The 22289-nt window shown below is 37.8% G+C and overlaps 1 protein-coding gene across 10 annotated transcripts in view; it reads right to left on the reverse strand.

Annotated features, from left to right (window-relative positions):
- Window positions 1-15594: 15594 nt before the first annotated feature.
- Window positions 15595-22289, reverse strand: part of LOC148829637 (kinesin-like protein KIF21A) — a 62640-nt gene continuing 55945 nt past the window's right edge. For 8 of the 10 annotated variants that reach the window (XM_088922661.1, XM_088922663.1, XM_088922659.1 and 5 more), the window contains 7 exons: window positions 21336-21472; window positions 20976-21150; window positions 19359-19523; window positions 18914-19031; window positions 18048-18218; window positions 17524-17723; window positions 15595-16817 (listed from right to left, as the gene is read on the reverse strand). In XM_088922661.1, the coding sequence (XP_088778787.1) occupies window positions 16724-16817; window positions 17524-17723; window positions 18048-18218; window positions 18914-19031; window positions 19359-19523; window positions 20976-21150; window positions 21336-21472 (1060 nt within the window). In that variant the 3' untranslated portion in view covers window positions 15595-16723. The remainder of the gene's footprint in view (window positions 16818-17523; window positions 17724-18047; window positions 18219-18913; window positions 19032-19358; window positions 19524-20975; window positions 21151-21335; window positions 21473-22289) is intronic. The other 2 variants (XM_088922666.1, XM_088922667.1) reach the window with 1 other exon arrangement.

Consider the following 22289-nt stretch of genomic DNA (forward strand, 5'->3'; position numbering starts at 1 on the left):
ATTGTTCAATGAAATTGATTCAAAGAGGCTTTATAACAAAAACAGCTGTTGTTTTTTTTTTTACATTTTTCCTCTTCAGATACCTAGCAGTTACTTTATATTTTATTATTAACCCTTAAGAAAAATAGTCAGCCTTGCTGTTCATGAGCTGGCATTTAGCACTCAACATCCAGACTATCAGTATCTTCACGCTGATACAAGCTACAGTACATTTATTTCTTGAGTGGCAATACAGAACCAGTAGGTGGCTCAAATATAATTCTGAAATGTCAGGGTTTATAAAAGATGAAAAACAGTAAAGGAATAAATGTGTAAAATCAATGGGAGCCATAAACCATCTACAATATTTATTAGTACTTTATTTGATTCACAAATTTTATCTCCAGGCAAATAGTTTTTGCAACAGCATGTATACATATTGTGAACATTCAGTTTTTTTAATTATTAAAACATGTACATTACTTTATAATTGTGACCTGCAGCCTCAGAAACATAGTAGGTATACACAGGCACACTGTTATAAAGTAGCAAAACTCTTTGGTAACAAACCTTCCTCTTTTGTTTGATGGCTCGCCTCAGTTGTTTCAAATCAAACTGATATTAGATTCCCCTATAATAATGTTTGCCATATTGGCAGCAGAACACCCTTCCAATCAAAGAACATTGTTTTCATGTCTTGGTTGCTGGAGGTTGCGGATGGAACATCTTAAACAGTAGTGATCTCCAGTGCTTCCATTTTATGGTCTCTTTTCTGGTCTTTGCCAAGAAGGTTTTATTTCACCTGATCACTTTGTTTTTGTTGTGTATTGTCTGGCCCAATCAACATAAATATCCACCATTTTTTATGGGTATTGGTAAGTTAGTCATTTTTTCTTAACCTGAAAATTGATAACAAACCTGTACTGAATTTTACTGAAGCTCATGGTTTCAGAAAGACTACTTATAACAGCAACATTAAAAGGCCTTGAATAACTAGATAATATTTTCCATGAAATCACACAAAGATGTTGTACTCATCAATATAAGGAAGACACTAAATAACCTTTTTGACCACTAGCTCTTTCTCTTTTAGAACTGAAATAATGAAATATCTAGACTTTGCCTGCAATCAATTTTCATTCTTGGAAATTTTGTTTGATAATTTCCTTTTGCTAAATAAATCGTTTCCTGCAAATGCCTTTTCATATTTCAAAACATCTTTTTTTTCTCATGAGTACACAATAATTGAAAACAACTGACACCTCCCCAACCCCCTGCCTGTGTTTGTCATTAAGCATGCTCTTTAATTTCTATTCACCATGCTTCCTGCTTCCACAGGCTCCATTAAAAGGAGTGAGCTCATACCAGGAGATCTATCAATCGTGGGCTCTGTCACCCTAGTATCAGGCTCTGACTTTATCTTCTAGTTTTTACAGTAACTCCAGGAGAAGCTTTAGGTTTTGTTTCCTTTACCAGTGGGAAGAAAATACAGCAGAATGTCCTTAAAGGAATGTGTTCAAGAATGACATCCATTTAGCCTTCAGCCTTTAAAAGCCATGTAGATGTAGACCACAGGAATGCATTGAAACATACATTTAGTACAGTGTGTTTTTCTGGTTGATACCAACACAGACAACCCCACCAACATTCCCCCCCTCCCCCTCCCCCGAAGGTTAGACATTCTGTGGCCATAAGACATGAAAGATACTACAGTACTGTCACGACCTCTGCAGCCAGAGGGCGCTCCTTCTCTGTCCTGTCTCTCATTTCCAGTTTTCTGCTGTCCTTCCGGTGTTTCTCTCTCTCTGGGGCTATATATTTCCGGGTCTTTCAGTCTGCCTTTGCTCAGCAATGATGTTCGGATGTCCTGAAACCCGCCTAGCACCAGGTCGCCCCACGTCTGCTGCCTGGGGGCATAGGTTTCTATACGGCATTTCCTGAACAGCTGAGCCTGGGCTAACCCCCGTCTTGCCGCTGCGCATAGGGTCTTTTCGCTCTCCTATCATTCCACGTTCGTCCTTCCGACATCTGTGACAAGTACTACTGTATGTACTGTAAGATCAATTAGACTTGGACAGAACCCAGTCTTAAAGCAAAGTACACATTGCTTACAGACAAATGTACAGTATTTGGAATGGGATATACTGTATATCTATTATTCTTCTTTTGAAATGTAATCTCATACCTTAACTAAATAGGAAACATGTAGCATTTCTGTATCATATAAAGGCATCATGATACAACTAAAAGAATGCATTAATATAATGAGAAAATAGCTTTCTAGGATTCTATAAAAGGTCTACAGGTTTCCTTATGTTTGTTTTAACACACTGCAAATTAAGAGCATCATTTTTACTTTATGGCTGTGTGCTGCCAGAAACCCAACTGTTCAAAAGAAACTTGCTGCTGCAGCATGTTCAGATCTGTGTGCTGTGCAAATATACTTCCCTTGCACACAACATGTTGATCACCTCTGCAATACTTATTTTAATCTAAAAATGGGCATCGGTTGCCTAAGAAACAGTACACCAGCCACTAAACAAGTTTTTTGTCAAAGATTTAGTAACGTCAGAAAATGCAATGCAAATGAAATGCAGGCATTGCATTTTATTGATTCATCATTAACTCTGAACTGCAAAAACTAGCCTAATCTGTATTGAGCATCCTATGTGTATTATAGTACACACAAAATGAAAGGATATTCATTCTAACATACTGTAAGTTAATGAACATACATTGTAAATTTGAAAGATGGAAAACTCTTTTTAGTTCTGTGGAGTCTGATGTAGTTGCTCAAAAGAAATAAGTAAAGAATTTTTGTTTTTAAAAATAATATTACCAATCAACTGCAGTTTTAATAAGTATACATTCACATAGAGAGCTGAAAATGTCAATTTTTCACTGGGAAAAATTAAATCACAACGAAAATATAATTACAAAAACAATGAAATAAAGAACAATGTGTGATGCAGTATAAAAAAGAATAAGGATATGTAATATTAGACAATATTAGATATTAATATTAAAGAATTGTTTGGAAAATATGTTTTCTGCTGACAGTCTAGTCTAGTTTTGTCTTGATTTTCAAAACGTTAGTCTTGAGAAAATTAAACATTGAAAAAGTGCAGAGTAAATATTTACAATGCATAGCAGTCTCATTCATTTCGGTTTTTACACAGTGGTACAAAGTCTTAGTCACATTTATGACATTTTTAGACTGAATGCTTGAGTATAGAATTTAATACTGATATCAGCATTTAAATAGGGAAAATGATTATTAGTGCTTAGCAATTCTTACTGCAGGTCAAAACGTTTTTAAATATATACATTTGCAACATGTAGAGCTTGATTAACTGAATTTATGCTGTTATTTATTCTATTAAATATGAATTTATTATGTATTGTTATTTATAAATTGTAAAATCCAAATAGAATATAGGAGTATAAAACTCTTATATTTGAAGATGATTGGAAAAACTATAAAATTTGGAGGTTGTTGAATCAATGTAAATATATTCTGACTCCAGGATTCTATGCAAGAATAAAAGATTACTAATTTCACCCCTCTAAATTCAGGAAATACCGAGTGATGGCACCAGTGATGGTGTTCTTTTATTTTCCAGCACAACTTAATTGTTCATGTTTTTCCTTAATGTCTTTGTACCAGTGTCACGCCCCACACTCTCCCTCGCGAACGCCGTTACATTCCCATACCCACTGTTTCACAATCTCATTCCTAATTGAACCCAACACATCCTCACATGCACCAGATTCCAAAAATTCTCACTCCTGAACCAATTATCCAACCACATCCCTTTCCTTCAGTATTTTAAGTTCCCTCACACGCCAACCCATGCTCACTATTGAGAAGCCTCCTTTAGAACTCTCTTGTGTGTATTACCAAGCCTTCTTGACTGATCTTCTGGTATGAAATCTTTGCTCCTGCCTTTTGGATTTCCCTGGTTACTGGACTCATTGCCTCCCTAATTGACCAAGCCCCTGGATTACGTCTTCTGGATTATCTCTGTGCTACTCCGCATTCTGCAGGATTCACGGTTACGCATGAGGATCCTCCCGTTCTGCTGATCGGTTCGATAACAACCAGAGCATGCATGGAAACCAGCGTTTCATTGCACGACCATATCACAAATAAACTGAGCTGAACTGATACCTGAGTAAGAACCTGGCCCAAATATGGAAATATGTTATTAAATAACACTACTAAATGATACTATTGTACAACACCCAATGCTACACAACATACTATGGTTAAAACTATGAAAGGATATGAATGGTTCACTGAGTTAGAGAGGCCCATCTTTTATAGACAGAAAGTTCAAAATTCTATCCTTATAATCAGAAGAGATACAACACAAAAAACAGAAAGCCTGCATACTAATAAACACAATGGATCCTCACCAGGATTAAATGCCCCTTTTAAATAAATACCAATTTTCCTTTTCCAAAAAGGCATCATTAAATAAGCTAGATGCTTTCAGTCAATAAAGGAAATCAGAGTTTCTAAAAAATAAAAGAATAACCTCTCATCTATAACAAAGCCCACAGTCTAATAGTCAAAGTCTTATGTGAAGAAGAAACCCTCTAGCAACACACACTTTGATGAAGAGGATGATGGACAATGGTGGTAATGTATTCCTCCTTACCTTATTCTTTTCTTTCCTTCCCTTTGCTCTGCTTATTTATGCAATGGTCCAATGATGTAATGCTATAGAGGCCGGCATAATTACCTCACTAGGAATGCCCTTGTCACTATTAAATATTTATTATTTTTTATGGTGGTCTTAATGATTTACAGTGACTTAACCTGAGAAATCATTAGGACTACCTTTGTCAATCTGTGTCTTCCATAAATTTTACTTTCCTCATTACCCAAAAACAGCCATATAAACATCATCCATCCATACATACATTTCCTACAGTAGCTTTATCCAATACAGGTTTTTGGGGAAGCCACAAACATGCTTGCCTATCTTGACAAGCAATGGGGTCAGGCAGGATACTATCCTGTACAGAATGCCAGTCCTTGCAGGGCACACTCAGACACAGACACACACATTCACACTAGGACCATTTTTCCAGTTGACATATTATGTCTGTGGACTGTGGGAGGAAACTGGAGCATCCAGTGAAAACTCTGGGAGAACATACAATGCAGATAGCACCCAGAAGACACCCAGGGCCCCAGCACTGTGAGGTAAATGTACTAACCACTGCACCACTGTACTGTCCTAGAACAATATCCACTGCCTCAAACCTTCAGAATAAGATAACCTTCTTGGGAACAACAAACATTACTAACCTTGCTGCCACCCAGTCACAACATACTCCTCTTTTTTTCCATTCTTTTTAATTAAAAATAACTCCCAGAGCTAAGTACAGTCCATTTGTACACGTAATTTAAATGTTTAATTCAGTAAGGAATATAATGTTATATATAAACCGTAATAGGAATGTTCAAAACCTTGTGTTTATTTTAGGTGTAATGGAAAGGACGATTTTTTTAATAATGTTTGTTTGCAATATTATAGGCTGATTGCAATATTTCTGGTGAACATCTGTCTTCACATAAGCTTTCAAAACTTATTTTAATTTTCATGCACCTGACCCATACAATAATGAACAGTGTAAAGTAGACCAGCTTCATACTCACATTATTGATTAAGTTTATATTTGTTGCTATATTGTGGAAATGCAAATATAAAAAAAACAAAAATCATACTGTTCATATGCATATGCAGTACATACATATTTACTGTAACTGTAATTCGTGGGAGATCATTCTGAAAGATACATACAAAAAACAGACATGCATAAACATTGATCTAATAATTGTCAAACAATGGAAACATAATCATACGACAAACTGACAGATAGATACTGGTGCCTACACTTTGCGAATCTGTTCCTTGTGCCAGTATTGTGTGTGATGCTGAGAGCCTTCCAGTCATCTTTTAATCACCACAGGCTGAAAGCAGGATTACAAAAGAGGCCATCAAGGGGAAATCTATCAGAAAACCTGGACATTCACACCTGATGCTGCAAGAGCAAGCTTCTCAGATAACAATGGACCCTGGCTTTTCTACCACTGACATCATTTAAAACAGCAAATTTAATTAAATCTAGAAACAGACTGAGTTAAAGGCAAACCCTGTGCTAAAATGATTTCTGTGGAGGTGTTTTTTAACTCCTTTAGAATAAACAATTGCTCTAGATCTTGTGACCTACAATTAAACTTTACACCTTATAACAATGAATGCTGGAAGATCACATTGTACAGCAAAACAAGAGGCAAAGTCTTTCATGTTTCAGTATATCGTGTGTGCAGTGGATTTATTCAGATTTGTTTTTATGTGGGCTGGATTGTGGTGAAGCAGTTAACACCATTGCATTATTGCTTTTGGGTCCTAGGTTCAATTCTGAATTGGGGCACCATCTGTATGGAGTTTGTATGCTATCTCCATGATCATGTGGGATTTTACCTGGCTCTCTGTATTTCTCCAACCATCCATGGAAAATGCTGGCTATGTTGATTAGGGTGCATAGATTACCCCTGTGTGTGATGCCTGCAGTGCACTGGAACCCCATTCAGAGTGTAGTCCTGCCTTGTAACCTTGTAACCTCCTGGTATAGGTGCCAGTTTGCTGTAACTCTTACATTTAATAAGCAGCTTTCTGATAATACATGCTTATTTTTTATATGGACAAATAAGCACAAAGTGTGGAGTAGTGGTCAGAGGTCTGTGCTTGAGACTGGAAGGTTTGGGCTACCGGTTTCAGGTGAGATATTTCTGTTTTACCCTGGAGCACTTTGCCTCACTCATATAACCTCAGTAAAATATCCAGCTGTATAAAAGGGTACAAATGTAAGTTGGCTCAGATAAAAGCATCTGATTTTAATGTGGCCTTTTAAAACAGTCATGCTGCATTAAAATTTTACTCTAATTTTACTAGCATACAGTAAGTGAACTATATTATTTTTTTATATTTTCATATATGCCCAAACTGGCATTCTAGAGGTGAAATTATATATTTATGGAACTTTATCAAGAGTACCTTATACAGTTCATGACACTATACTGCCATCTTGTGGCCCTTAAACTTTGAGTTAGGTTACCGTATAGCTTTGTAAGCAGGGGTGTGCCATAGGCCTGCTGTTAGGGGCTCATAGCAGATTCCAGAGCCTTGTTCGGGGAAATTCAATCTTAAAAAGGTAACTTAATCCATTGCAATTTATGGATTCTTTTTTGTTTAAAACAATCTCTGGAAATGCAGTTTAAATTGTAGATATACATTTTCAGAATACTTAATAGTTTTTAGAAGAAATTGAAATGCAGTAAAAAAGAAAAGTTACCATGTTATACACAAGCTTTAAATGATGATTAAAAATAGATTCATTTCAGGTGTCTCTTTAGCTGTTTTGAAAGAAATGCAACCATTTTAAAGTAAACCTGTTGCTCAAATAATATTAGGCACATACAGTATACACTGAGTGACCAGTTTATTAGAAATATCTGCCCTTCCCATGTAACTGACTGCTCAGTCAGTGACAGCATCATACACAGTACAGCATGCAGACAATGTTATAGAACACAGACAGTGTGTGCAGAATTCAAAGTCACTTTGAATGCAACATAGCAGTGGACGTCAGATGTGCTTGCATGAGTATATCACGTATCAGGAACAGAAACCTAATGGTTGTTTTTTTTTTGACAGAGAGTGTATTGAGAATGGGCATCCACCCAAATAACTTCCAGCCAACTGTTGTCCTGTGCTTGATGCAAGGGGCCAACAGAGGCTGAACGACTTGTGGGCTGTAGTCAGTCAACTAACAGCTGAGTAAACAGGGGTGTCTATACAGGCGTATCAGAACGCACAGCGCATCGTACCTTGCCACACATGGGGTTTGGAAGTCAATGACTCAACTGAGTTCCACTCTTGTCAGAAAAAAACAAGATGTGATAGGTTTATTCCAGTGGTTCTCAAACTTTTTGGACCAAGTACCACCCCTAATCCAACCAAAGCATCCAAGTACCACCTACAAGTCATCTTCTAATAGGAACCCCAGAAATTCTCAATGACCAACATGAGCGCATGTGCACACACACTCACACATACATTAATAAATATTATAATAATAAACTTTGTTTGATATATTAAAATGTGGCTTCTCAAAGTGTTTTACAGGAAAAAAACAACAACAAATAAAACTAAAAAAGCACCATTTCAGTGAGAGGGGTGAGCCTGTTTAGTCGAGCAAAGCAGATGTGAATTAATTTTTCGAGCCTTGATACAATTCACAACAGTCTTAACAGATTTTAAATCGTCAGGTTTTTTCTTGACGGCAAAGGTCTCGCGGTGGATGTTGCAATAAAACCATTAATTTCTGGAGCAACCTCTCTAATTCGTGCAACTACACAGCTGTGTCGGCTTGTCATTGCTCTAGCACCGTCTGTACAAACTCCGACACATTTTATCCAGTCGATGCCATTCTCTTCGATAAATTCATTCAGAAGCTGAAATACGTGCTCTCCTGTAGTTCCTGTTGGTAGCGGCTTACAGAACAGAAAGTCCTCACGGGACGTACCCTCAAACTCGTATCTAACGTAAACGAGCAAATTGGCCAAATCGACTACAGACTCATCTAATTGCAGTGAAAAACATCTGCTCATCTTAACGCGCTCTGTCAGCGTACTTTTGATATAATCCTTAATTTCAATAATTCTATGAATGACTGTGTCTTTCAGGGGGGGCAGCAGGTCGAGCTATTCAGCAGCTTTTTCTCCACACATAATAGTGTGGGGCTTACCTGCTTTAGCAATCCGCAAGCTTGCATTTTTCCACGTTTCCGTTTTTATTTCAGTGTTTATTTTAAGTATTTATTTCATGCGCATGGGAGAGAAATACAGAGACGCTCGGTGTATTTTTTCTCAAATTAACTTAGAAGAGTTCTTAAATATTTTTCTGTTATTTTTCACGCTTTCCTGTGCTCAAAAGATTACCAGCGTTCGTAGCACGCATTTCTATGCATTCCTATGTTTACAACGTTGGCATTGTTCCAAAATCACGCACATTCTCCTTTCTCCCTATTTGCTGGAGATACAGTAGCTTTTTTAAATACAATTGGTCACTTGCGTCCGTAGCACGCATTCCTATAGAGTGGTATAGAATTACAGAGTATCTCTTGTGTCCACTGAAGTATTGGCGCGCACTGTATCGTAGTGCGTAAGCTGCGTATTCGACACATATAAAAATACAAAATATGAAAACCCGTCCCGATTTTTTCAGCGCACACGACACAGTTCCAGGGTCATTTGGCGTACCACCTGGCGGCACGCCACGTACCACTACAGGTACGTGTACCACAGTTTGAGAACCACTGGTTTATTCCATGTGAAAAGAGAAGAAAGAAAACACAACGTTTCGGCCGTGGAGCCTTCTTCAGGTGTGAGAAAGACAGGGCAGTAAGCAAAGGTAATGTACAAAAGCTGGGAGAGAGGAGGAGCAAGGGGTGGGAGCAGGGGACAGAAAGAGAGGCCAGTCAGGAGGTGTGAAGTCAGGATAGGTGAAGAGAGGTGTGAAATGAAACCTACAATGAATATAGAGAATTTAGAAGAAAAGTAGTCTGTCGTTAAGAGAAGGGGGAAGGTGTGATCCTAGCTGCAGGATAATTTTGGTTTCTGTAGGCTTTCATTTCACACCTCTCTTTGCATGAGTCCAAGGATCCATCCTGCCGTGTGTCAAAAATGCAGGTTGGTGGTGATGGTGTGGGGTGTGTTTTGTGGCACACATTGGGTAATTTCATACAGTGGAGCAATGTTTGAATGCCACAAGATATCTGAACATCACTGCCAGTCAGATGTATTTCTTCATGGCAGCAGTGTACCCATCTGTGAATGGGCTCTTTTAGCAGGATAATGCTACATGCCACAAGGCTAGGAAAGTGAATTCAGCTTAATGCAGTGGCCTTCCCAGTCACCAGATCTCAATCCAATCGAGTATTTGTTGGATGACATGGAGCAAGTTATTTGGAGTAGAGATCCACCAACAATTAATTTGCAACAACTATGGGACACATTGGAGTCAACATGGCCCTGCATCCCTGTGCCACACTTTTGATACCTTGTTGAGTCCATGTCCCAATGATTTCAGGCTGTTCTGAGAGCAAATGGAGGACAAACTCGCTACTAGGTAGAGGTACCTAATAAAGTGGCCACCCAGTGTAAATATTACAATATTAATTCTAAGAAGCATAAAAGTTCTTAGTTTGAAGAAAAGTTTTTGTTGCTAATGTTTGCCGAAGGCATTTGTTCCATAACACTGACTTGCTCCACAGATGGCAAAGTGTTAAGCATTGCGATTATTGCTGTTGAAGTGTTACAAATCTAGAAATACTGTGACATTACTTTCTTTTACTTTTGTGTATGTTCCACAAAGCTGTCAGCTAATAGCTATTTAGTTTCTCTAGTGTACAGTATAGCTGGTTAAATTTGTTACAGGTTATGCAGTGAACTACTACTTTAAGGACTCTCTGTATAAGAACTGATATTCTTACACTGTATATGGTTTATCTTGAGCTGATACAGTATATGCTTTTTAGAAGCATCCCAGAAGGACAGCTCTCACTGTGCAATAAATATTCTTTGCAGGGTCTCATCCCTTTTATATAAAATTAGCTGTGGTGTTTTAAAAATAAGTGCAGTACAGTAGATCAGTCTTGCTATTAAATTATGAATTCCTTGGCACACTTTTCTGTCATGCTTCTGTTGGTGGTCTAGTAATGGAGGATTGGAGGAATTATGTTGTGTGTTTCTACTGTTGTTTAAAGTATTTTCTTAATGTCTGAAATCTGTATTTAGTTGTAACAAATCTTCAATGTACAACCACAATTTCAAAAAAGTAATTAATTTCAAGGGTATGTAAGAGTGGCTGTCCAGTGCTTTGTGCCCTGAACTAGCATTAGTGCATACATGTGTAGCGGTGAGGCTTAATAATAAGGCAGAATTAAGTGTTTCTGAGCTTCCCAAATGAGGCCCCATTTCTCTGTTCATCTCTGTGGTGCAGCCACAGAGAGACCATTAGTTCAGGGTGATTTAAGGTCCTAGGACAGCTCCCAAAGGGGGATGCACTTAGCTAAGTCTGGCTATCATGATCAATGGTCATCCATTGGCGCCTATCTGTCTAGGGAGTGCCAGATGGACATCTGGACTGCATTCCTAAGTGTCAGGAGTAAGTGACTCATATCTCACCGTGATCAACCAATCAGGGACTGGTAGGGCCGAGTAACCCACGTGGGACTCTGATGCCCATGGAACTTTCAGCCAATCAGCGAGCTGAAGTTCCTCCAGGTAAAAACAGGCAACACAGAGGGCCTGGAGATTCGGGAGATTCAGTAAGATTCAGGAGTGGACTTCTTTGGACTGTTCTAAAGGGAATTCAAAGGAGAATTCCAGGGCAGGACGGCCCAGGAGCAGAAGGCTCCCAAGGGCAGGACATTCTCGCAGCGCGCCTCCTGACCATCCTGAGACTCAGCCCGGACAACCACGGAACGGCCAGTGTGTCCGAGTGCCAGAACTTTCCTTTGTTCTAAGAGTCTAGAGCGGAGGTTGCCAGAGAATAACCAGAGGATCCACCCGAGGTTAGCACCAGCAGCAGGCCTCGTGAACAGGTCAGAACTGTGGACAACTGAATCACTATTCAGAACTAGCTCTTCATCAGGAACGAACCGGTCCTCTTCCTGACTTGCTGGGACCCACAGTCATCTTTTCTCCTGTGCACAAACTTTGCTAGTTAAAGCCAACACTAACTAGCCGGTCAGTGAGCATCAGCAGCGCACCGTCGCAAGCCGCACAGCACAGCCTGGCACACAGCCAGAGAGCGCGGATTGGACAGCAACAGCCTGCAACTGTTTCTTTGTGCCCGCAGGAGATCTGAATCCCCAGAGATTGGATGAGTATTCAACTTCAATGCATTACAGCTCGAGAATTCAATTGTTATCCCAACCAGTTGATATCAATTTAATTCCTAAGAGTTATGTACTTGTTTTGAGTATCTAATGTAGAAGTTATAACCAAGTTCATTTATGAAACGGTCTTAATGAATGATATACTGAACGTATGTCCTCTTGATATGTGTAACTCTTCGTAACTGATTGAATATATACCTTTTGTATTCTGATAACCCTCTCGATAAGATCTGTTAGGTTTATATGCATATTCTATGTATTAATAAATGTATCCTCGTGTATTAGTACGTGTGTGTGCGCGTTGATTGAGTTATATCGCATGGTTGGATTCTAAAGCCATCAAAAGAATCAATTTTGTGATTTACTGCTACAATTAATAATTGTCCCAGTAAATGCCCAAACCCTACAGAACTGGTGCCTTCAGAGAGCCACTACATTTACATTTTGGCTATGGCTACGTTACATATTTGGCGTCCCTGAACGGCTATGAAACATTACACATGCATCATTCCCAATTCTAGTGGAAAGCTCCAGGGAATTCCATCCATACTTGCTTTGTCCCTGAATTGCAGAATGGTAAGCTGACAGTGAAGGCATGTAAAAGCAGTATAATTTTAAAACAGAAAAATATTGAATTTTTCTGGACTGAATTTTCTGTTACAAATCTGTAACAATTAAACCTTTTACCATTTACCATTTATGGTTTTATCATTCTTCATACAGTATGAAACATTTAGTAAAAAATATGTACTCTATACTGTACATATATACAGGATGCATGTATAGTAGTATGTACAGTACACTGTGTTGGGATGATTTGTTCAGGAAGAAACACTCATGTGAAGCCTGTTCATATCGTTCTGCCAATGGACTAGTGTAATTTCACATACCTGGAAGGCAACTTTTATTTTAGTTCAATGAAATATTGTGCTTTGCACTTTTTTTGATTAGGATTGATATACTGTTTACAACAGTTTGGCTGCCTAGCATGATTGATCTGCTGAGGAACATTGGCTTAGGATTCCTATAAGGTGTAAGTGTTTATTCTATTTTTTATATGTTATTACTTAAATCATAGGCAGTAATTTATCATCTCCTTGTGGTTTCCACGCTAGACGTGCAACCTTAAATCTCAAGTGACAGACGGTCACAATAAAAACCTAACTGCTGTCACACCGTAAATTATTGAATATGATCATATTCCAAGAGTTTTTATCAACTGTTTGGATGGCTTTAGACACATATTCTGTTGTTCAGGAAACATTCTCAAGTCTCATGACTTGAAGTCCTCAGAGACAGATTGTGGAAATGTTCAGATGAATCCCTAGCTGGGTTTCGGTTAGTATTCCCCAACTACTTAGAATTTTTTTAATGATCAGTGCTGGATTTTGGGGCCCAAATCAGCTTCAGGACGAGTGATAATTTGCTCCTACCTGCAAGTTTTTTTCTGAGATTTTTGGCCACTTGCACTACATATTGCACCGTTCGGTAATTGTGTCCCAAAACTGAGTCACATCAAAAGTTGAAGAAAACCTGTTCTAATGGGTAAAATCTCTTAACTTTGTCTTTAAGGGTGCAACTACAAGTATGACTGCAGGTAATAATTACGTTTCTTGTAACCCTGACCCCACTCATTTACTGTATGTATCATTTTAACAACATTTTTCACCTGATTGGAAATTTACCTAAAGAAGATAGATTATTGAATCAGATCATGTTCGAAGAGCTTTTATCATTGGTTGGGATGGTTTAGATTTTTATTTGGTGGTTTGGGAAACATTTTGAAATCTGATGATTTGAAGGCCTCAGAGACAGATTCTGGAAATGTTCAGTTGAAACCCCAACTAGGGTTAGGGTTAGAATACCCCAACTACTTAGAAAGTTTTTACGCTCAGTGCTGGATTTTGGGGCCCGAGTCATCTTCAGGATGATAATTTGCTCCTATCTGCAACTTTTTTTCTGTAATTGTATCCCAAAACTGAGTCACATCAGAAGATGAGGAAAACCTGCTCTAATGGGTAAAAGCTCCTGATTGTGTTTTTAAGAGTGCAATTACAGTATATGTTCATTTATTTCTGGGTATATACACATAGATTTCTCTACAAAAGATGATTTTGTCAATAGGGTTTTTGTCCACCTTCAATAAATCAAATGAACGTACTGTACATATTAAACTCAACAATGTTAATGTAGACAGAGAAAAGAACAAATTTGGAATAAAAAATCAGTCCTGGATTTGTACTGCCACATCTTATTAAAAAGCTGCAACATCTGAGAACACGAAGTGCCTTCAGTGCTGTAAGAAAATAATTACACTTACCTAATGAGGAGAGTTCCTAATTATGTACAATATATACCCCCACTTATATAAATTGCAACATAAGAAGTACTGCTTTTTTTTGCTTCATAAGGAACAGTTCAGAAGCACAGCACATACTTGCTTGTGACACTTGCTTTTGTAAAAGTGCAAATTAGGGACAAATTATTAATAAATAATTCTTTATACCTTTAACGCTTGCAGTAGCATTTATACAAAGGCAAAGCTAATGAGTTTTTCTGTGATTCTGAATGCAGGTGGAATCTCCTTCTTCAAAGGTAGAGCTTTATACTCTTCCAACACTTTGTGGGAGACCTGTTTGTTACTGGAATTTCCATGTTATCTTTTTTCCCCTAACTGCTTATGTGGAGATTCCTGGAAATGAATTATCTTGTTAACTTTGAAGATAGCTTTGAGGACCTCGTTGTTTGATGTAGGAATACAGCTCTTTTTTGCTGCCGCCTTGTCACACTTTGTAATATACACTACAGTACTAATTCTTTCTCTTAACGGGCAGATATTTTCATAGCATACCAGGACAGAAGGGTCTTGGCATCTGCAAATTTAACATTCATAAATTTGTTCACGATTTGGTCAGGGTGACGGGGTCTTAGATGAAAGAAGAGAAGATGGACATAAAACCGAGCTGTTGGTTGTTAATGGCAACTTTCACATTAGCTGTGCTGCAGACTAAGATTGTGAGACAAATCTAGCTAGTGAGTGAGCCTCTCCCTGCCCCCTTCCCAAGTACCCACTACCCAGTATTCACATCTCAATGTGGTCTTGTTTTTATATTGTAGCGAACACTCCAGGTTCTGTGTCAGCAGTGTGGGGAATGACAGGCTGAAGGTAACTTTGTCATAGAGCCTGTAGTTTTATTGCTTGTTTCATTATAGTGGGGTTTGCTAATCATGGAGGCAGAAAGCAAAACAGGGATTCATGTTATTTATTTTAACTGATTATTATAAGTTACTGTTGTAATGTTATTTAAACTAACAAAGCCAAATCATTAGTACTTTAATTATATAAGGAAGGGTTATTTATGTCTTTTAACCATACACGCTATACTGTAGTACATTACGTGATGGTATGGAGTGGACTTGGTTATATGCGAATTTGGCTATTCATGATAGTTCTCTGCACTGAAAGCTCATGAGCTGCGACTCTACCACAGAGTATGGTATTTTAAAATTGTTGATGAAAGTTTTTGCCTGCACATTACACCTTCATTTATCAAAATGAAATCCCTCTCTAACAAAAAATAAAAGATTAAAAAACATTTTGATTGTCATAAATAAACAACCAGAACAAGGATGTTTTGACATTAAATTTATTACACTCTGCATTTGGCATTAAATTGGCTAGAAAGATAGGTGCCATCTGCAACTAAAATTCAGGGTGAAAACCAAGAATCTTATATACATAAAGCTTTCAACATAATAAAAATCCAAACCCAATCCAGGAAGAATGTTCATCACAAATCATTATCTACTGTACTGTGTCTACAGTACTAGTTATACAGGCACAGTATAATGTTTCCTTTCTTTAGCCACAGAACTATGTACAAATTGTACATACTCCAGGTGAAGAGCTTGGTTTGTAAGATGAAAGGATAAATGCATTCAGAAGACTTAGCAGCATGTAAGTGAATTCAAATAAACTAGGTTAACACCTTTATGTTGAAAAACAAAAAAAGACACTTAAACATTAACAATTAAGAATAGAGAAAATCATAAAGGACATCTAAGACAAACATTGACATGAGTTGTAATGAGTAAAAATGCCGCTTTTGTTGAGAATGTAGAGAACCAATGATACAATCACTGGGTACAGCATGTTATGAGCCTGTTGATAACCAGTTTCACACACTTTGGTCACTGATCAATTGCAATTGCTAACATTAAAGCCAATCTTTAACAGTTTAAGAGCATTGTAGTTTAATCGCTATTATGCAGCCACTATAAGATTACATAATATGATGGTTGCTCCCACTAATCATAATAGGCTGAACCTTTGGGTAATATGTTGCTAACTGCAACCCTAGTTTTAGCAATAAAAACCAGCTTATGGATAACAGAATTAATCACCAAAAGTCTATTTGCAAGAATAATGTGCGCTGCATTTTAGCTGTTAAACAGGTTACTGTATTGTACCTGTGAAAGCTGCTACTCACTATCTCGTTTTGCAAGTAAACACAATCACTGATTGCACACAAAAAAACACTGTCTAACAGTGTTGGTAAGCTGCGAAGAAAAGTGCAACCAATTTTTTTACACATGATATCTGAAAGGATGTGAAGAAAATTAGTTTCCGGGTTAATATTCATAAAGGTTTAGTTTATCTTCATTCCGGGTTCCAGTTATCGTAGATTCCTCGCCATCTCACAGCAAAGTGCGTAGTGCTGCATGCCTTCACAGTATCCACGTGGCACCTTCCCAGCTCTCTTCAACTGCTGCTGACTTCATCAGTGGTGTCCACAGCATCAGACACCTGTCCATCCAGAGACCCTCTTGCTCGCCATATTTTCACAGTTCGATCACTATTAAAAATGGAAAAAAAATAAATGGCATTCCCAATCCATGGACTTCTGGATTAAAAAAATTCTAATTGAGCAAAAAAGCTCCTTTCTTATTTCCAACAAATACATCACCTGTTTCTTTATTGAAGAAAAAGCAGGCAATTAAACAAAAGATCTTCATCTGTGAAATGCAATGCTTTCAGCATTAGAGTTACATCGCCACAGAGCATGTAACATGTTAAAAGATGAATAGTGCAATGAGTGAGAGGGTCAGAGGAGTCTGTCCAGACTTCCTCTTCTACCTCGTGAGGGTACATTTGTCATAGATATGAAGCTATGAGCTGAGACATACAGACATAACTGGTGATTCCAAATATGATTAATGTTTTCCTCAAGTTATGAAATGTTGGCTATTTAATCCTGAGAAAAAATACTGTACAGTACTGTACTAACACTGTAGTACTGAATTCGCTACTTCAGCTTGACATAGCAATTTGTTTGTACAAGACATCACATATAAGAGACGGTAGGCAGTCATGTGAGATGAGCAACAGTACGACAACTGTTCCACCTCGACAGGTAACAGGATTAAATGCACAACTCTGAAGAAATGTTTAACATTGTAAGGCAGGTGCAATATTATAATAGTCTGTGAATATCTAAAGAAGGGGGCAAGTCAATGTATTTGTAATACACAGAACGTGCTGTTGCTGGGTGATTGACTTACTCTGCCGCTGTAAAGATGTGGCTGGAGTTGGTAGAGATGGCGTTTATAGGACTCTCGTGGCCCTTTATTTCTCCCAGAGGTGAGAGGGTGTCTGAGTGCCACAGTTTGAGGACGCCTCCCCTGCAGCCACTCAGGAGTGCTGGGTTTCCAGGTACAATTCCTAGAGCGCACACCCAGTCTCTGTGGGCGTTTGGAACTTGCTGGAGAAACAAAACCACCACTGATTAGACTCTTGTGAACCCAGTTTCAACATGACTGAGACAAAGCTGTCCTCTGTGCCAAATTCTGTTTGCAGTACCAGCAACACCATACTAACCACACATGAATATTGACTAGTGATCTGAAGGTAAAATTCCTTACATTCAAGGGTCTGATCTCAAAGAAATGGAAAGAAACACAATGATCGTGATTCTTAAAAGCAGGGTTGCTTGATACAAAACTTTAATGGCATTCCTGATTGATTAGAAGACATGGCAGTAAAGATAAAGAGGATCACCACAAAATTTGCTGTGTAATCCAGTTACCTGGAGGAGATCTTTGCGAGACAGGTCCCATTTTTTAATCCCATTATCTCTTGAGCCACTGAAGAGACTGTCTCCCTGGATGACCAGAGACTCAATGCCATCATAATGTGGAGGCTCAAAGTTGTGTGTTGGGCTTACGGTTCCCAGTGCTCCTTCACTTACGTCAAACATCTACACAATCAAATGCCAATAAGTTATTGATGTTATCTCAGCAGAAACATGTACATGTGAACAGAACATATCAACACAAAAAGAATAAACAAAAATAAAATGACAATATGACTTGCACAATAAAGCTGGAAGTGTGTGTGTGCACATGTATCATTGCTCAAACGGCAATATACAACATCCCAGGGGTACATAAAACAAGTGGAATTAGTTTACAGCAGAAACACTATATTTTACCACTTCCACACGTTATCCCTCGTATCATTATGCCTATTGTTAGTATTTTGCTGCAATGGTTTTCAGAGCTTTAGAGCTAAATTTCACAGTTTGAGTGACTATCGCTCATCAGTACTGGGTCCAGTATCAGAATACACCAATTACTCAGACACTGTACAATTAAGGCAAACTTGCAAAGGTAAAAGCTTAATCAGCTCTGGAGACTTTTGCCACAAAAATTAGACAATATAATTAGTAATAATGACAATGCAGTGCAGCTACAGCTAGGAGGGTTGTTTCATTCACAAGATGATATACAGTACAAGTAAAATCAATTGAATACCTGAATACTGGATATACAGTGATAAGTTAATAATAAGTTAGTAGTTGCCCGCAATACTGTGTTGTTTCTGTTATATGACTAAATATTACATTGACACTGAAAAATAATCATTTTAAGTTTTGCCTTATGTAGTGGCAACCTTTATGTAGTGGTCTTTTGATCCAGTAATGATCAGATCTTGTCCAGTTCCAGTGTGGTCAACAGTAAGACACATAACAGGACCAAGGTGTCCAGTCAGTTTGCCTGTGGACAGAAACCTAATAAAAAGAGAGGGACACAGATTTTAATAAGGTACTGTTCTTCTCTAGATATGTTCTTTTAAAATAATGGGCCAAACAAAAAAAATCTGCAAAAGCTTTCAATCAATGCTATGCAGGTCGACATCATACCTGAACCAAAGCATAAGAATGTATTCTCTTGGGAATGTGCAGTATTAAATCCTTTTTGCAATACTATTTCTAAATGTTTCTAAATACTGCCTTAAAATATTCATAATGCATTAACATCTTACAGAATGAATGGCTTTAAGGTTTTACGCTTCTGACACTCAATATTTTCTAGGGTCTTTTTATATGCTCATTTACCTCTTAAGGTCCCACATTCTAACTGCATTTCCTGCAGCTGCATAGAGGAAGGTGCCTGTGGGATTCAGTGCAATTTGATTGATCTGGTTTTCTCCAGCAGGTATTGTAACAGTCCTATTAGTATTAGCTGCACAAGCATCCCCTGGCGTCACCTGGCCTGAAGACCTGAGGAGAAAGGTTACAGTGTTTCTTACTTTTTTTCTTATGTTTACTTCACACTACATTTACAAGCAGCCACATTTTTTTACTGTGTGCTGCTCTTGTTAAGCCCCCATTGTAGTCAATGTTGCAATCTACAGTACTCCAGCACCAAGCACAGCAAAGCACGATACTCTATCCTGTTCTGCCCTTTTTTCGGTCTGCCTGTTCTGCTTTAATTCTATTGCTATGCATCTATGAGAATGAAGAGGAGAGTAAAATGACATAAATAAACTTCCTCCTTATCCATGGTATATCTATCAGTGGTTTTACTTACTCGTGGTGTTAGGCAAAGCCTGGCCTGAAAGGCATTTTCAAAGTTTTGAAGATCATCTAAGAAGCTCAGAGGTTCTCAGACTGTTTCCAAGACTCAATTCAAAATGTACATTTTCCGATTACTGATTCCCACCTTCCCAGTTCTTTATTTGCTCTTCATAGGTACAATCACTCGCAGACCTTAATTGTCTTTGGTTGAAATTTTTATAGCAAAAATTATTTTACCCATGCCAAAACATAAATCAGAAAAGGGCCGAGCAAATGACTGAACTTCACCATTATCGCCTCTGGATTTACCTTTCGTCTCCATCAATACCACATTGTGCATATTTCCTTGTACAAGACTGTAGCCAGACCTAAATGAGACCTGAATACTGCACTTAATAACTTTTATACAAATTTATACAATAAATAAGTATGTGCTTTATGTTCATTTTTAAAATTGAAAACATTGCAATAAATACAATTGCTGAGATTTATGACATGCTTTCAGTACCCGTTTTTTTAAAAAAAGGACATTTTGACCAAAATGTGTCAATTGAATTATCAAGTGGAAACATAACTAAATTACACTGGGCCCTTCAGATATATTGAGACAGCAAAGAATTCTGTGCTTTCCAGTCAAGTAATTTTATTAAATTTATTAGACTAATATGAATGATATGAACAATGCAATAAACATTGTATTTTTAAGGGAATAACTGCTCTTGATTAAGTTGTTTTTCTGATTCTGAAAATTCTATTTTTTTCTTCAGCATGTAAAATTCATATACCATTGTATTTACTGTTAAATCTGCACAGTGACTTGTAAAATCTAAGATTTTCTCCTGGTGAATATCTGGTTTCACTGGCCACATGTTTTGGGTAATTGTCATGCTGCGCGTGAAGTGAGGTCAAATAACAGTGGAAGCAATATCTTATACATATGCAGACAAAACATTTTCGTATGTTTAAATACAAGTCAGAATGTGAAAGTAAAAAGAAGTGTGACAGTTCCAGAGGTGGCCAAACCTTTTACCTGTGTTTTGACTGTGCTGTCCTAATACTTTTGGAGGGCAAATCCTTCTCATTTAATGGAACAAGTAAATGAATAGTTTTAATAAAATCAATGTTTTTGAGAGACGTCATTAGAAGAGTACTTACGTCAGCGTTCGTATGCACTTGGCTGAGTCTCTTATATCCCACACCTTAATATAAGATGTGGAGACTGTGAAAACCAAACTGGAGCAGTATTTCACTGATACCACGTTGTTTGGATGACCCCCTAAAGACATTATCTCCTGTCCAGTAACCAAATTCCACACTTTGCAAGTGCGATCTAGGGAAACAAAAAAATATCAATTATACAATGTTGAACAAATAATACTACTGTATCTATGCTGCTATATAATCATAATGCAAACAAAAAAATAATCAGTTCCAACATGTAGTCAATACTTGACAGATGCTTTGAATCTAGGTTAATTCTTAATCTTTTTCCTGAGTTTTAAAGAGACCTCCTACCTTTGGAGCCTGTAAAAAGGAGATCATCAGTGGAGTCTACGCAGAGTACAGCCTTTGTATGTCCTTCAGCCACATGGATACACTGCAAGAGTGCAGTTCTGTTGCTTTTTGTAGTAGGGAATGGGTTGATTACACCTCTAAAATCAATACAGATTGCAACATAACATATTATGCATTATTAAGAGTCAAACTGTTTTAAGCAGTAATTTAAGTTTCTACAAACAAAGGCAAAGCATATTTTTCATTAGGCTTCAATAAATTAAATCAGCATGCTTGCAACACAGAAGCACCAGCTTAACAAGCAGCAACATTAAAAAAAGGCAAATGCACAGAGATAAACATGGCAGCCCTTCAGCAACATGCAGCAAAAGGGAATAAGATGATTTTACAATTATTATCAGATACAAACCCCTCCAGGACAGAAAGGAAAGACCCAAAAGAGAGTACCTGTGTACCTCCAATAGAGAAGAATCACTTTCATCAGCCCTATTACACAGCAGCAGCGCCACTGAGAGGAGAAACAGCAACAGATGTTTCTCAACAGGTGACCAGAAGAGCTGATACTGCAGCTCCACACTCACAAACACCTAACAGAGACACACCCAGGACTATAATCATTCAGAAAAAGTTCAAACACTATATGAAGATTGTGTTCTTCCATGGAAAACCTACTTATCAGAGATTGATAGTTTTGGTTATTAAAAGAAAGAGGGTTTTTAAATCAAATGCCAATTGTATTAGTGGTAGATCTGAAGAGGCTTTCTTTAAGTGAATAACAACAGAATTCACACGTGACCCTGCTGGTTGAATGGTGCTGTTTAAAGGTGAGATCACTTTAATTTCAGACTCCATTGTTCATAATGTGCCTGGCAACATTACGAGCACACACATTCCTCAAATTTGGAGTAGTTAATGATGTCATGTTTGATAATACAGATGTGTGACTGTGTATAC

The sequence above is a fragment of the Atractosteus spatula genome, chromosome 8 (assembly GCF_055471065.1).
Source record: "Atractosteus spatula isolate fAtrSpa1 chromosome 8, fAtrSpa1.hap1, whole genome shotgun sequence".
In the NCBI taxonomy this organism is placed as follows: domain Eukaryota; kingdom Metazoa; phylum Chordata; class Actinopteri; order Semionotiformes; family Lepisosteidae; genus Atractosteus; species Atractosteus spatula.